A 14,446-nucleotide genomic window follows, 5' to 3' on the forward strand; every position below is an offset into this window, starting at 1 on the left:
TGCCCCTAAATTTGGCTACCACCCACCTTGGTCTAAATTTTCTCAGTGGCCACTAAATAATACTGGCTTACTGTTGGAAAGTAAAGGAGGAAAATCAAAGGGGGAAGAAAAATAAAATCCATTATGGCACGTAAGGACACAGCTGGATGGAACCCTGAATTGGAACGTTCAACCCCCACAATTTCTTGTTGCAACTCCCATTTGTATTCCCTCTCCCCATCCTCAAAAATTAAAATAGTTCTGCAGAAGAGTATGTTGGGTTATGTCTAACACATAGCTCAAATGCTGCTGGGGTGGGGTGGGGAGGAACAGGTTAGAGGAGGAATCGACTTCAAAAGTAGGTAAATGAAATTGTGCCCTGATGAACTGAGAATGTGTAAAATTAAGAAAATGGGACTATTTGAAGTAGTTGAAAGAAAGTGAAATCACTCTAACTAATCCTGTTAATTATCTACTTCTAAAATATTCAAGTTGCGTAAGGGCAGGGAATGAATACTGTTATCTCTTCTGCTCTTTTACACATAAAAACCAATAGTTGGAATTTTTCCTGGCATGGAGACAATGTTTATGTTCATATTTAACGATAGCTTATTCTATTTACTGAAATCTGATCCATGAATCAACCAGCAAACACACTTGATCTGAGTTCTCAAAGCTGATAGACTGTTCTATGTTAACTAAATAGTCCCTATGACTGATTGCTTGGCGACCATTTGAAGTTATAATGGGCCCACCAAAAGCTATTTATGACCTGATAGCCACATGTGCACACACAGAGTCCTAAAATTGCATTTTGGGCATTTGATAACTGGGTCACCTTTATGGTTGTTTGCAATGTCCCATGGTCACACAATTTAAATTTTTAATTTTTTGCTAATTTTTGGCATTTAATTCCAGTTTCCAGTAAAAAAAATCACCCATTGGGTAAAATTGATTCACTAACCATAAAATTTGCTTAATGACTGCAACATTCATTTAACAACCACAACAATCAGGTGCAGTGATATAATGGCCTCAGCAACTTTGAACCATAATTCCAGTCTCGGTTACCATTGTTATGTCAAGGACTATCTATAAGATCGTCCAATTATGCTCTTTACAGCAATGGACAGGAAAACACAGAATCCTCCAAGACAGCCTTCACATTCTAGACATCTTCTAGATCAGTGTTTGACATATTTTAAGATGGACATCAACATCTAAAATGTTATTTAGATAATGAAAAGTAGCATTTCACTCGGCCTCATCTTTGTTTTTATTTTTAATGGGTCTCTTTGTATCTCCATCTTGCTGCCAGAATACAACTTGCAACAAATACAAAAATTATGTTCCCTGATCTAGAACCATATACGATCCGAGTTCTGTTATTGCAGAATTGGTTTCAAGTCCCATTTCACAGAAGAAATTCCAAGGGTTCTAAAGGCTTTTTGCTTCTTCTGAATGGACTGGACCTCTGAACCAGTCCAAAAGCTTCAAGTTGTAAATACATGATATACATTCCTCTCTTCTGCAATGGCCACCATCATCAACATAAAAACCAAAATATAAGTTATCCTCCCCCTCTCTGTTTCAGTTCAAATGTGATTCCTCCCACTATAGGACGCAACTGCTCACCCATGAATGTGAAAAACACTGAAACATTGGACTGGTGCATTTATTATTTTTTGAAAGCAGAAATAAGTACTTCAGGAAAGGAAAAAATCATTTTTAAAAAATCTGTTGAGTTTCATATTGAGAACATTATATATATCAAGGGCTATAATCCTTATGTCACTGAGCAATACCTATAACAGGAGAAGAATAGAACTTGAGAAAATCTGGGAAGATGCAATAAAAGATTTCATTATTATTTTAAAGTGGGCACTTGTGACTGTCTTGGGGTAATGGAAGCTACCAAGTCACTACCCTCACTGTGGGTGTGGCAGGAGTGTCACCCTCCAAGAGTTGCAGAGAGGGCTTGAAGATCTCCAGGTTTCTGTGCTGTTGTTCAATTGTAAGAAAAACCAGCAGTATTGTTATCATTACTTTACCACTTCTTTACCTTTGCAGTGTTAAAGAAAAGGGAGAAGAGGCATGCAAGGAGCTGCTGGAGACATATCATTCCTGCTTGCGGGCACTGGGCATAGCTCACCCGGATCTAAAAAATGGTCCCTAGGTGAGTGTCCCTATGTTGTTTGGACTTCGGAGGTAAAAGGATTGAGGGCAGCATTCAGTGGGAACATGGCAAGTTGCAATACAGAATAGCTGGGCTATGGGGAATTTACTAAGAGGGAATGTGCAGCAATTGTATTATCTTAGAGGAAAGAATTTGACTGTTTTCATTTTATTTAAAAGACAAAAGGCATGTAGAAGTGTAGCAGTTATTGCAATAAAATTTTATCCCCTGACTCCATTCTTAAATGCAAGCTTCCATATCATCAGGGTGCTTAACAGGGAAAACAAGCCATAGACTGGATAGGAATATCGGGATTGTGGGAAGAATGAGAATCTCTGTTAGTAGGGAGTTTCTGAAGATAAATAGTATTGTCACTAGTGGGGAGTTCTTAACACAGGAGACTTGCTTGACTCCACACATATTTTCTACACAGGAAGATAAAAAGAGAGGCAAAAGCTTCATCAAGTAGATTTATGCAAGACAATATGTAGTAAAGACATATGGCTCCTGCAAGAGAAAACATTAGCAATCTTTAATCCAAGCTCAGATATTGATACAAGAGGCCCCCAAAACTATAGGAGGAAATATTCTTCCTAAATAATTTGGTTACCAAATACAGTTGCTGTGTTCAAATAAACCACATGTATTATGTGATGACCCAATTTGGACAACACTGGAAATCAATGGTTGGATTCCCACCATATACTGATTATGCTGATATACTGATTATAAGCCACCATACTCCATTTTACCCTAGTTTGTAGTGTGAATCCAATTGTTTGCTGGCAGTTCTCCCCCACCCCACCCATTTGTCAGGAAAGCTATGGCTTAGCCCAAGGGAAGAAGCATTATATCCCACAGCAATGGGAAGATACATCTACATTACTCTATGATTTTCTATTATCTTTACAGTCTCCAAATCACTGGGACCCAAAGCCAGCCATGTTTCCTTTCCCGTAGGGACTCAAGAATGCTCAACCAACAGAAAGCTCAGCACTGATGCATCATTCTCAGCAGGCACTACAGAAGGAGTTCCCAACTTCAATAAAGCCCCTGTATTTCATTCTGACTGGACATGTTAAATTACTGAGTCATTGCTCTTTATTCATTTGGAAGTCTTCTGATTTTCCATAAATGGCATAATGTTCCCAGATTTTTGGGACCCTCACCTTTGCCATATTTGCTTTGTGCAGTAGCACTCAAGGAAAAATAAATCCACAGAAGAGTTTTACATTAAACAGCCTGCTGGAGCCATCCCATGATCGGGCATCCTTCAGAATCACCACTTCCACCATCCCTGGGACATCCTGGATACTGCGCTTCCAAACAATTCAGATCTCAGATGACATTCCACCTTGGATCCTGAGAATCAGAAGTATCCCTCTTCCAAAAATAGTAATTAAAAATAAAGACAAGGAAAATGAAAATCAGCCTCCTTGGATCATTTGCAGAAAGTCAATAGATATCAAGTGAGCAAAAATGGAAGAGATTCCAGAAATTTCTCCTTCCTGTTTGCTTTCTAGAATGAAACTAGGTTGGGATCGTCTATCCCCCCCCGCCCCCAGGTACATGTCATATATTCAGCAGGCCTCACAAATTCCCTTCATCTTCTGGTCTTACCCAATTCCATCTGAACAATTCCCTGGCACAACTGTGTACACCCTCTTTTGGATTCTAGTAAGCCAAAAGCATCCATGCTAGAGCAGCAAAATAGCCTCTCATCCAGCAACCTGGTTACATTCAATTTCCTGTGGCATGCCCATTGGCTGGATTCAAGAGAAATCTTCCTCTCTTTCAGCCCTTTTCTCCCTCTGATGTCTGCTGGATATCTGCTGTATTTAACATACAAATTTATAGAGGACAAATAAATCCCCTTGCAACGAAGGTCAATGCTATCACTTTATCCTGCTGAACGGAATCTCACAGCTTAATTTTGCACTGTTTAAGTAGATATTTCCTCAGTGCTCCCTGCTCCAAATCAAATTTGTAGGAGTCTTCCTTTTGCTTTAACCCATCTATCTTATCTACAAGTCACTAACTGGGCCCATAGTTTCAAACATAGGTAGAGCATAAGAAGACACTTACAATGCTTCATATACTCCCAGACTCAAAGGGAAATGTCTAGAACCATGGCAATCTGCCTACATTTCTCACATAAAACATGCCCTGCTCCAAAAGTTTCAAATGCACAACAGAGAGAGACAAATGTGCAGTGTTGGGATACTTAGAACTACAGTGGTTAGGGGACAATTTCATTTTGTTCCATTTCAGGGGCAAGAGCAGATGCCAGAGGAACTCTTAGTATAAACTACAATCTTTATTACAAGAGACAAAGAATCGAACGTGGAGGCCAGCCTGCCCGCCTGCCTGCCTCCAGGGGCAGGGTTTTATATAAAGCTTTACTGAGAAAAGAATAATAAAGTCCTTGGCCACTCTCAATGGCAGGGATATCAGCCAAAGTATCACCTGTTGTTCCCCCTTCTTGCCCCCCTCCACCTTGCCACCATCACCAAAAGAACATGGGGTATTGAGTAGGGAATGTCACCCACTCCTGCTCTCCCCCCCCCCCCCTTCAAAAGGAAACTTCCTTTAGATCCCAAGCTATTCAGCCTCATGGAAATGAAAGCATTTTCATGGTAGGGAAAAAAGAAAAAAAAAATACCGTATACTTTTTCCAAGTGATGCTGAAAGTCCTTTCAAATTAAAGGGGAATATAAAAGCACCACGTGGCTGGGTTTAACCCTTCTTTCCCCCAATTATGCCACCCAAGGTCAACCCCACACAAGCTTGCAAAGCTAGAACTCCCTGCCACAGCAGAGTTGTAATCCTAACACCAGGAGTGGCTGAAGAGCACCCATGCTAGGGGAGGGCAAGGGAGCTGGGCACTGCTCTTCTAATCTCGCCGTAGGTTTTTTAACCGCTCCTCCAAATCGGCATCTGCGTCGGCAAGGGCTGCTGAGGCTTCAGCTTTCTTTCCTCCGGCCACGCTCAGAGAACCACCCGTGGAAGGCAAATCTGCAAGGAAGAGAATGAAGTCTGCAACAACCCAATAATACCGTTCCCCATCCATTCCCAGTTCTCTCTGCCCAAGGCTGTAGCATCAGGATTACTATAGATGTAGGGTTCATGCATCATACTTATCACAGATAGGTTAACTGTGGGCAAAATGGGCAAAGTTGCACATATCACATTATATGATTAACCATAGCATTAATCACACTTATGGATGACCTCTGGCAAGTGCAGGATGAAGATGATGCATCTTTGCTCCCCTTATCTCTCAGCAGCCTTTGATATTGATTATTGGTCTTGGTGCTAAGGGCTGGGAGCAGGGGCATGGTGTGCTGATTGTCCTTCCAGACACCAGTTCCATATAGAATTGATGAGTGGGAAAAAGTCTTACCTTAACACTCTCCCTACTCCTGTTTTAACAACTAAACAAAGGCTGGATGAAGTAATTCAGCAGAACGGGGTAAGGTGTCATCAATATGCTAATGTTACTGGCAAGGTGGCGCAGTGGTTAGAGTGTAGTGGTTAGAGTGCAGTACTGCAAGCTACTTCAGCTGACTGCTAGTGCAGTTCAGCAGTTCAAATCTCACTGGCTCAAGGTTGACTCAACCCTCCATCCTTCTAAGGAGGGTAAAATGATGACACTGATTGTTGGGGGCAATATCCTGACTCTGTAAAACCGCTTAGAGAGGGCTGAAGCAGTATATAAGTCTAAGTGCTATTCCTATTGCTATACCCAGCTTTATATCTCCATTCCTGGACAACCAAGTAATCCTGGGAGAGGTCCTGTCTCAGTGTCAAGAAAGTGCTGGGGATCTGGATGGGGAAGAACAGGCTTCAGCTTAACTTGAGCAAGATTGAGTTGCTTTGGATTTTAGGGCTTCCTGGATCCAATGTTTTCTCCAGCTTGGGTCTGTATGGGGTTGCAGTACCTCAAACAGAACTTGTAAGAAATCAGGGTGTCCTCTTGGATTCACATCTCCAATTCAAGGAGCAATGGAAGGCATGGCCAAGAAAGCTTTTCTAAAATTTTGTTTAATTCACCAACTGTGCCCTTTCCTGAACCAGGAGGTTCTCTCACAGTCACACATGCCTTGGTCACCTCCCAAATAGATTCAAATAAAGCTTGAAAACCTTTGAGCAGAATTGCTTCCTGTTCTGAACAGATTGGGGGCCAATGCACTTTACTAGTGACTTTTGCACACATTAGAGCTACCCTAAAAGCTCAATTTCCTGCTCTGCCTGGACAAGCTGATTAATCCAAGGAAGTAGGATAGAAAATCCAGAAGCTATAAGATAGGACTGGACTGTGCATACATGGACAAGACAGAACCCCATAGCACCACCATTTGAATTGTCAATTTTTAAAATAAATCTCCTCTATGTACTTTCAGTGTCTTCTTTCAACACAGATACCAATCTATTTTATTCTGGTCTTTTTAATAAAAGCAACCAGGACCACATTTTCTACAATTAATTTTATAATTAAGATGGGACATTCATTCCAAAGGGGACCACTGCATTTCTCAAGGGTTTCCATTTAACTTCAGTTAAAATTGCATTACTTAGGGCAAATTTCTGAAGTTGTAGTATTATGGTGATTCGGGAGTTACAGTATACAAAGTTTAAGAGTCCCAGTCTTACTGGCAATGTTACCACTATGTATTTTTAATCTTTGTTGAAATACCAGTTTTTAAATTATGTGTTGGAACGCTATTAACTGTTGAATATTTTTCTGTTATTTTTATTTGTCTGTGTAGAGTGACCATATCCCATCTTGTTTTAGGTGTATTGGATTTTTATGATAATATATTGTGAGCTAGCCAGTGTCAATTGGATATAAATAATGATAATTTTACCCACCTAGGATTTACAAGAATCATGTGGGCTGTTTCTTTCCTATTTATTTATTTATTCAGTCATTCAATTTCTAAGGCTGCTGAATCACAAAGTGGATCAAGTGCCTTTTCCCTTGCTATACTTCTTTCCTAATGTTCATTTCATGCAAATACTTACTTGACAGCTCATCGGTCAAAGTCAGACCTAGCTCATCCAACACCTGAGAGACAACAGCATCGCTGTGAATGGAAAATAAGAACACGAAATGCACTTATTTGCATGGCTAATCCACCACTTCCCTTAACTGAATCTCAATTCTTATCTCAACTTCAGGCTGAATTAAAAGGTTTGGCTTTATCGTACACAGATTTCTGGATTTCAGGGAGGAATTTGAAGGTCAAAAAGTTATCACTTGCCACCACTTAGATGCCAAACTTTCTCTTCAATATGCAACCCATATGAGCTTTCCTGTCCTCAATGCTAATTACCTTTCCTCCTCATCCTCTTCATCTCCCATCGCATCATCAATGGCATCATTCATCATCTCTTCCTTCATTTCCATGATCTCTGACTGCTTTTCAAACTCCATCATGATCTTCTGAATCTGAGGCAACTTGAGCTAAACGAAGCAAGAAGTAACACTGTTACAAAATCTCAGAAAAGAAAACAAACCATTACTTGCTTTTCACCTTTTCAAAAGGAACGGAAAGGAATATTTTATTAGTATATTCATATCATTGCCAATTTCACAAAAAGTGACCATAGGAGACTTACAAGCAGAAAAGTTAAAACAGTATTGCAATTTTTTTAATAACAAAACATAATAAGCCTTCCAAGACAGGAGGAGGACAACCATCATCTGGCCTCATTCACCATTTTACAGGCTCATCACAGAACCCCAGGGTTGATGGAAGAAACACCTTTTCAAAGCTCTCTGGAAAATTAACAGTGATGGGGCTAATCTCACCACGTGGGAAGTGATATTATAGAGGGAAAAATCTGAAGTAGAAAAGGCATTTCTCCTAGGTCCCGTCAGATGGAACTCCTTAGCAGATAGGACCCAGAGCATACCTCTTCTGCTCGACCTGATGGGATGGATAGAAGAGATATTCCCTCAAATAACTGTGATCCTGTGCCAATGTAGGCATTTAAAGGTAAAAAAGGGCATCCTAAATTGCACCAAGAAGATTACACTCTGTTCCATAAGCCATTTTAAGACACCCACATAACAGTCCACACAAAGCTGCTATTTGCATCAAATAAAGCTTCCAGATGCTCTTCAAGGTCAGCTGCATGTAGACTGCATTGAAAACTATTCTGGAGGTGATCAGGGGATGATGAGCAACAGCGAGTAGAGTGACATCACTAGAATAGCAGATTACTATTACTAAGAGATTGAATGTTCTTTTTTTAAAGTATTAATTGACCAAGTGATAGTGAGAATAATTCGCAACAGATTGCATCCAGTCCAGAGAATCCTGTTGGAAAAACAATTCAGTTGCTGAACTGAAAAATAGTATCTATAAACTGTTACGATACCTTAAGTGGCACATTCTTTGCATTAGTCAATTTAAAAAATGCTTCTGTGCCTAGCCACTCATAAGGTATCACCATTGTCTAGTTCTTCCCATTTAGCAGTTCCAATTTCATTCCCTTTCTGAAAAACAAACAAAACAGATTTTGCAAGTAGTCCTCATTTAGCAACCACAACTGGTTGCCAACAGCTCAGTGGTTAAATGAAGTGATCAATAAAAAAGCTACCACTATATTTATGATCTCATATTCATTTTCCTTTGCTGTATAGACCTGCAAGTCATAAATGAGAGAACTGCAAAATTATTTCTTCATCGGTCTTAACTGCAAATGGTCACAAAAATGAAGCAGTCGCTAAACAAGCACTACATGCAATATCTATTCAACATCCCACACATACTATTAAAAGAAATAGCTTTTAGAAAGCTGTCTTTTCTCAAGTCGAATTATTTGGATTCCTAGTTCCAGATGCCTAATCTAACTGGCATTGGCTCCCCAGAAGTTTAGGCAAATCAATTTTAAAGTGGGACCTTCTGAATGCAACCAGATGCCCGGTCAGTGAATATGATATAGACTCAAAAGGAGCAGTTCAAAAAAACTTCTGCAGCTTACCCACCTGTCTGTTCATGGTAGCCATGGCTTTGGTGACACCTTTCATTGCCTGAGCCATGGAGTTGTTCGATTTGAGTGTCTGTATCTTAAGGGACACAGCCTGGATGTTAGCCCTCATCATGATGAATTTCTTGACATAGCGCCTTGTTCGCACCAGATCTTTAGCCATGATTTTCACAGCATCCTAAAATGAGAGAACCAGGTTAGAAAGCAGATACATAGATTTTCTTCTGGTGGCTTTCAAAAACCATATTTGTCTTTTCTTTCCAAACTCACCATCTGCCCTTGCTTGGCCATTTTCTTGATGTCAGCAATGATCTTTTTTTCCTGGGTCTCCAGCTTCTGCCGCTCACGGTCTAATTCTCGCATGGCACGGTTCAGAGCCCGCTGATTTTGCCGTAGCATCTCCTCTGGGGTCTTCCGGCGCCCAAACAATAGATCCATCCTGACAGAAAATGAGTCAACCTACAACTCTTGAGAAAAAGGAAGATGCGGAAATATAAAACACATAGGAGCAAAGTATCTTTGTATAAAAATTACAAGGTTTGGCCAATATATCAAGAAACTCTAATTTATTAAAATATATAGACAAAGATCAAAGAAATCCCCAATCAGATCACTAAAACTACATTCAAAGTTTCATGATAAATACACTGCATTTCAGAGTGAGAACAACCTAGACCTAGAGAATGAAGATAGAAAACATTCACTGTTCTGGGAGACAAACAATTCTCTCTGTGTATGTGTTACTTCTATCATTTGGCAGCAAGCTTAAGCCAGAGTTTTTTGCTGCCATTTTTATATCAATTTTTCTTATTTCTCTAACTATGCATCAAAAAGTCTACAGAACTACAAAGAAACCTCTATTCACTCTTCAAACCTTGTGTTATATTGTATTGTATTACATTGTATTTTATACCATATGAATTATGTTAAAGTGTATTTTATTACAATTTACTTCAGTTGTTCTCAATATTTTCTTCACCACAGATCCCCTTTACATATACCTTCTGTGGCCATGGACCATGGTCATGGACTCCATTAGACTTAACTCAAGATTTAAATCATAACATTTATTCAACCCTTCACAGACCCCCCTTTGATGACATTGCGCCCTCCCCCAAGGGTCTACAGTCCATAGGTTGAGAATCACTGCTCTACATTATACACTCTTCAGTATCTGATTTACTATCCATAACTCATTCTTCTCTGTAGTTTGCTGCCTGGTGAACACAGTAGAACTGTTATAAACTGAGCAAATAAAAATGATCCAAATTAAGAGAAATCATTTATATTGTAAGAAAGTAGGCAGAAGAATGAGATGCCAAATCCATCTTAAATTCCTGGCTAATTCAACCAGACTTATATTTTGTTATGTTTTGAAATGCACTATTATTTAGAGAACAACCTACACTTTTGAAGGAAGATCCCTCTACAGCAATGGGTCACTAATCCATATCAGTGCCAACTCCAAAACATAATCTGAATATGTGTATACCTACTGTTACTTCTGTCAGAGAGATCAAAAAATGGGGCAGAGCTTGTTTAGTTACAAGCAAAAAATGAAAATGCAATCCTTCCCTAAGAAACAAAACAACTTTTGTTGTTTCAGAGCACCTTTCTCAATCCAGACACCCTCCAAAGGTATGAACATGTTAAATAAGGATTCTTGGTGGTAAAGCCCACTCATCTATATTCAGGTTGGGCAAGGACCAAACTTCCAATAATTTATCATATTTCTGTATAAGTAATGGCCTCTATGTGTATTGTACTCAAGCCTAGAATAGAGCCATTATAGTGAAATGATGGAACAGTTCAAATGGAATTGTATTTTTAATGATTCTCATTGAGTTCTAAAGACCAGAATTCACAATCTTGGAAATATTGAGAATCTGCCTGTCATAAATTAGATAGCAATAGATATGGGTTAAAAGGCTCGGTGATTGAGTTAAAATAATGTAAATATATAAATCTAACAAAGATCTGTTATAATTACTCTCTTTTCCTTCCCAGAGAAATATATTTAATATACAGTTATCTAGGTAAAGGCTTTGGGTTAAGAGAGTTATAACCCTCATGGGGGGGGGGGGGACCCTCAGGTGTTCTAATATGGCTGAAATACAACACCCAGTCATTATTAGATGAGCTAGAAAAGACTAGTGAGAGTTGTTCAGCAACTTTCAGCTGGCTACATCTTTGTCATACAGAATATCCACCAAAATAAATTACTGTACAAGCCATACTAATAATAATTATTAAAGATTGTGACTTGCCAACCAGACAGTCTCAAATCTTTCAACTGTCTTCAGAAACTGTTTTAACAAAAAAAGCTAGCACCATCATTTACACATCAATAGGATAAGCACCAGCTAATCCATCATAGACAAAACAAAGAATTATAAAGAGAATCAAACCAAATCTCCTTGGACCAAAACAAATTTAAACATATGAAGCCGCCTTGGCTAAGAAGCTCATGACCACAAATATTGAGCTATGTTACTTTAACAGGCTGCGGGTTTATTTTTTAGAGACAATAGGGACCGAGTGGCATATAAATGTAATAAATTATTATAATGAACTACCGGAGTATTGAAAAACACCCTTCCTTACCCAACAGTTAGCATATGCATTCAATACATCATTCCAATCCAATACCAGTCACAAAGACATCCAATGCAACAAACGAATGGAAACCTTTAATCTTCCAGAACCAGCCAATACTCCGGAGGTGCTCTCCCACCCACCCCTCTTCATCACTGGTGATGATAGGAGAGAGAGTCCGTCACAGCCGAAGGACAGACTAGATGAGCTTACTTTATAGCAAAAATAGGACAAGCAATATAAAACGAAGAGGCAAAGTTGCCTAAACCAGGGGTCTCCAACCTTGGCAACTTTAAGCCTGGAGGACTTCAAATCCCAGAATTCCCCAGCCAGCTTTGCATTCCAGCCAGCATTCAGCTTTGCTGGCTGGGGAATTCTGGGAGTTGAAGTTCTCCAGGCTTAAAGTTGCCAAGGTTGGAGGCCCCTGGCCTAGATGACGCAGGTCTGTGCCTAAATTATAGGGCGGTGATGGTGGGCGGCAGGGAGTACTAGCAAAGGGAAAAGCGCAAACACAATTCTAAATAGATATAATTTTAATCAGAATACGGTGGAAAAGAGGAGGAAAGGCAGGAAAGGATTCTTCTCCCCCCCCCCCACATTAAAAGCTTCCGATACCTCAGTCCGAACCTTTCCCCGCTCCCCCAGCCCCGGCAACAATTTACCGAGCAGACACCTAACACCGTCGCTTCACCTCGATATTTCCTCTACGCTCTTCTTCCGCCTCAGCCCACTGACGTCACGGGAGTGGCATTTTCAACGTCATGGTCACGCGGCTTGGAGAAACCCGAAGGCCTCCCTGATTTGCGCAGAGGATGGGAGGCGGGGCCGCAACCGGAAATTAGATACAGAGACAGTTGAAAGGGAAATGAACGGTAGATTAAAGTCTTGTCTGCCCTTGTTGGTACTTCCGGGAAATTTTATGTGCCAACTGTGTTAAGAGATCTTTCAAAAGTACAGAGAAGACTTTTCTTCCTCCACCCCACCCCACCCACCCACACACACATGGTTTCCATAGTTTCTATTCCAAACTGTCCACCAGAGGCGAATGTGAGCCGTGTTCCAAAAAAAATGCTACTTTTAATCATCATCATTCTTGGTCAGAAGTTGGGTATTAGCCAGTTTGATGTATTGATTTTCAAGGAAGAAGGCAACAACAACAACGTTTCTGAAATCCTGCCAAGAAAATTGCAAGGACTTCTCCAGGCAGCTGCCAGGAGTCAAGACTGACTTGAAGGCATTCCCCCCCCCCAAAAAAAATAAATAAATCGGTACTATCATCGATGAACTGCTTTTTGAAAGAGAATGTAAAAGCCTTGGTATTTGTCCCATTGGTATTCACATTGAGCATATGTTCAGTAAGAGCTTATGTAGTGACTTAAAGAACATATGGTAGTATGTAATACAAATCCAACTGGATCCAGACTTTTCAGAGGAATGGGATTTGGAAATGCAAGTATAGTAGTGCATGGGGATATAGGAATTTAAAAGAAGCTGTCGCTCAGCTTTAATAGCAGCAATAAAAATGAAATCACAAATCAGCAAGCTTAATTTGATTTTTTTTTTTAAACTGAATAACTTACAACCTTTTCTGAGAGGCTAATATGCAATTTTGTTGATATCTTAGTATGGCTAATTACACCAAAATATGGGGCCATAAAATAGTAATTCAGTATTATAACATTTCTTTAAAAATTAGTTTTTTTTTTTCAGAAATAGATTGGGTGAAATGATTGGTTTAAAATTGTGTTTCTATGGTTGAAGGAAAGCCAAAACTATTACATGTTGAAGACCTGAATTTTAAAAAAATGGCACCAAAAATATTTGGAAGGTTTGAAGATAGCAATTTATTCTTATTCTTTGGACCTTCATGCTACCGGTATTAATCTTCAACTTTTGTAGTTTGGAGATTTAACATCTCCAAATTCAGCAGATAAGGACAGGCAGCCTAGAATAAAAACAAAGTTTAACACTTTTTCAAACTACGCCAGTGCTTAGCCATAGATTGGACTAGATAACTACTGTTTGCAAATGAACATTCCACTTCCTCTATATGAAAATTTTGCTGTGCACCCTGCTGCACATCTTTTTGCTCCAATCACCTACAAAGTTGTTCCTGTCGACTTTGCATGCTAATATGTGTTGATTTTTCTGACACAAATACTTTTGCCACAATATATTTATTAAGACTTCAAGGCACAAAATTGGCTAAATTTGCAGAGCTAGGCCAGGATTCTTTTGATATTGTTTTGTTCCACAAATCAGTGAGGTAAAATGATATGAAACCCAGTCATTTTAACCCAGAAATTTCATTTCATGTGATAGTTAACTATATAAAAACGTGTTCTATGGTAGCAAGTCTTCACCGAGTTTAAAAAAAGGTAAGCAGGCTTAAATGTAGTTCGTACTTGAAAACTCTGATTTTTTTAAAAAAAGGTAAACCACCTCCATGATGCTGTCAATATTACATGGATTTGCCCATAACATCACTTCTTTGGGCTGAAATTTCTGTTAACTATGCAAAAGGACAGGAATGTTGTTTTTGAGTCATTCCTTCACTTGGCCAGAGAACAAAGTGATCAGTGGAACATTTATCATTTACTGTACATTGCAGGTCTGCTCATAGCCAAAAAGCACATCACATTATTTTGGAGGAATCAAAAAAGAAAGTAATTTAACAACCCCCACCTTGTATTCAGG

The 14,446-nt window shown here is 39.4% G+C and overlaps 1 protein-coding gene and 1 long non-coding RNA gene across 4 annotated transcripts in view; one reads left to right on the top strand and one right to left on the bottom strand.

Annotated features, from left to right (window-relative positions):
- The window catches only part of LOC148114054 (uncharacterized), a 13,795-nt gene extending 11,702 nt beyond the window's left edge, over nt 1-2,093 (top strand). Inside the window, exon 2 of the long non-coding RNA XR_015733726.1 lies at nt 2,050-2,093. This is a non-coding gene — a long non-coding RNA (uncharacterized LOC148114054). The remainder of the gene's footprint in view (nt 1-2,049) is intronic.
- CHMP2A (charged multivesicular body protein 2A) lies at nt 1,641-12,620 on the bottom strand. 3 transcript variants are annotated; one of them, XM_034423132.3, is made up of 6 exons: nt 12,441-12,620; nt 9,425-9,621; nt 9,153-9,332; nt 7,492-7,622; nt 7,181-7,242; nt 1,641-5,170 (listed from the first exon to the last, which is right to left on the bottom strand). In XM_034423132.3, exons 2-6 carry the CDS (start codon nt 9,590-9,592, stop codon nt 5,049-5,051), a joined length of 663 nt encoding a protein of 220 aa, XP_034279023.1. In that variant the 5' UTR covers nt 9,593-9,621; nt 12,441-12,620; the 3' UTR covers nt 1,641-5,048. The 3 variants fall into 3 exon arrangements, with proteins under 3 accessions (XP_034279023.1, XP_034279021.1, XP_034279022.1); XM_034423130.2 differs by having other exon boundaries at nt 12,412-12,548; XM_034423131.3 differs by having other exon boundaries at nt 12,365-12,468.
- Nucleotides 12,621-14,446: the final 1,826 nt, after the last annotated feature.

This window comes from Pantherophis guttatus, chromosome 4 (genome assembly GCF_059756535.1).
Source record: "Pantherophis guttatus breed Tessera chromosome 4, ASM5975653v1, whole genome shotgun sequence".
NCBI lineage: Eukaryota > Metazoa > Chordata > Lepidosauria > Squamata > Colubridae > Pantherophis > Pantherophis guttatus.

What these genes read in the sequence shown, in the direction of transcription:
- CHMP2A (XM_034423132.3), bottom strand. Translation starts at nt 9,592, where the DNA reads ATGGATCTATTGTTTGGGCGCCGGAAGACCCCAGAGGAGATGCTACGG. An exon ending in TGGCCAAGCAAGGGCAGATG is followed by an intron (nt 9,333 to 9,424) that starts GTGAGTTTGGAA and finishes CTCTCATTTTAG; the next exon opens with GATGCTGTGAAAATCATGGC. An exon ending in TTTGACCGATGAGCTGTCAA is followed by an intron (nt 5,171 to 7,180) that starts GTAAGTATTTGC and finishes TCTTCCTTGCAG; the next exon opens with ATTTGCCTTCCACGGGTGGT.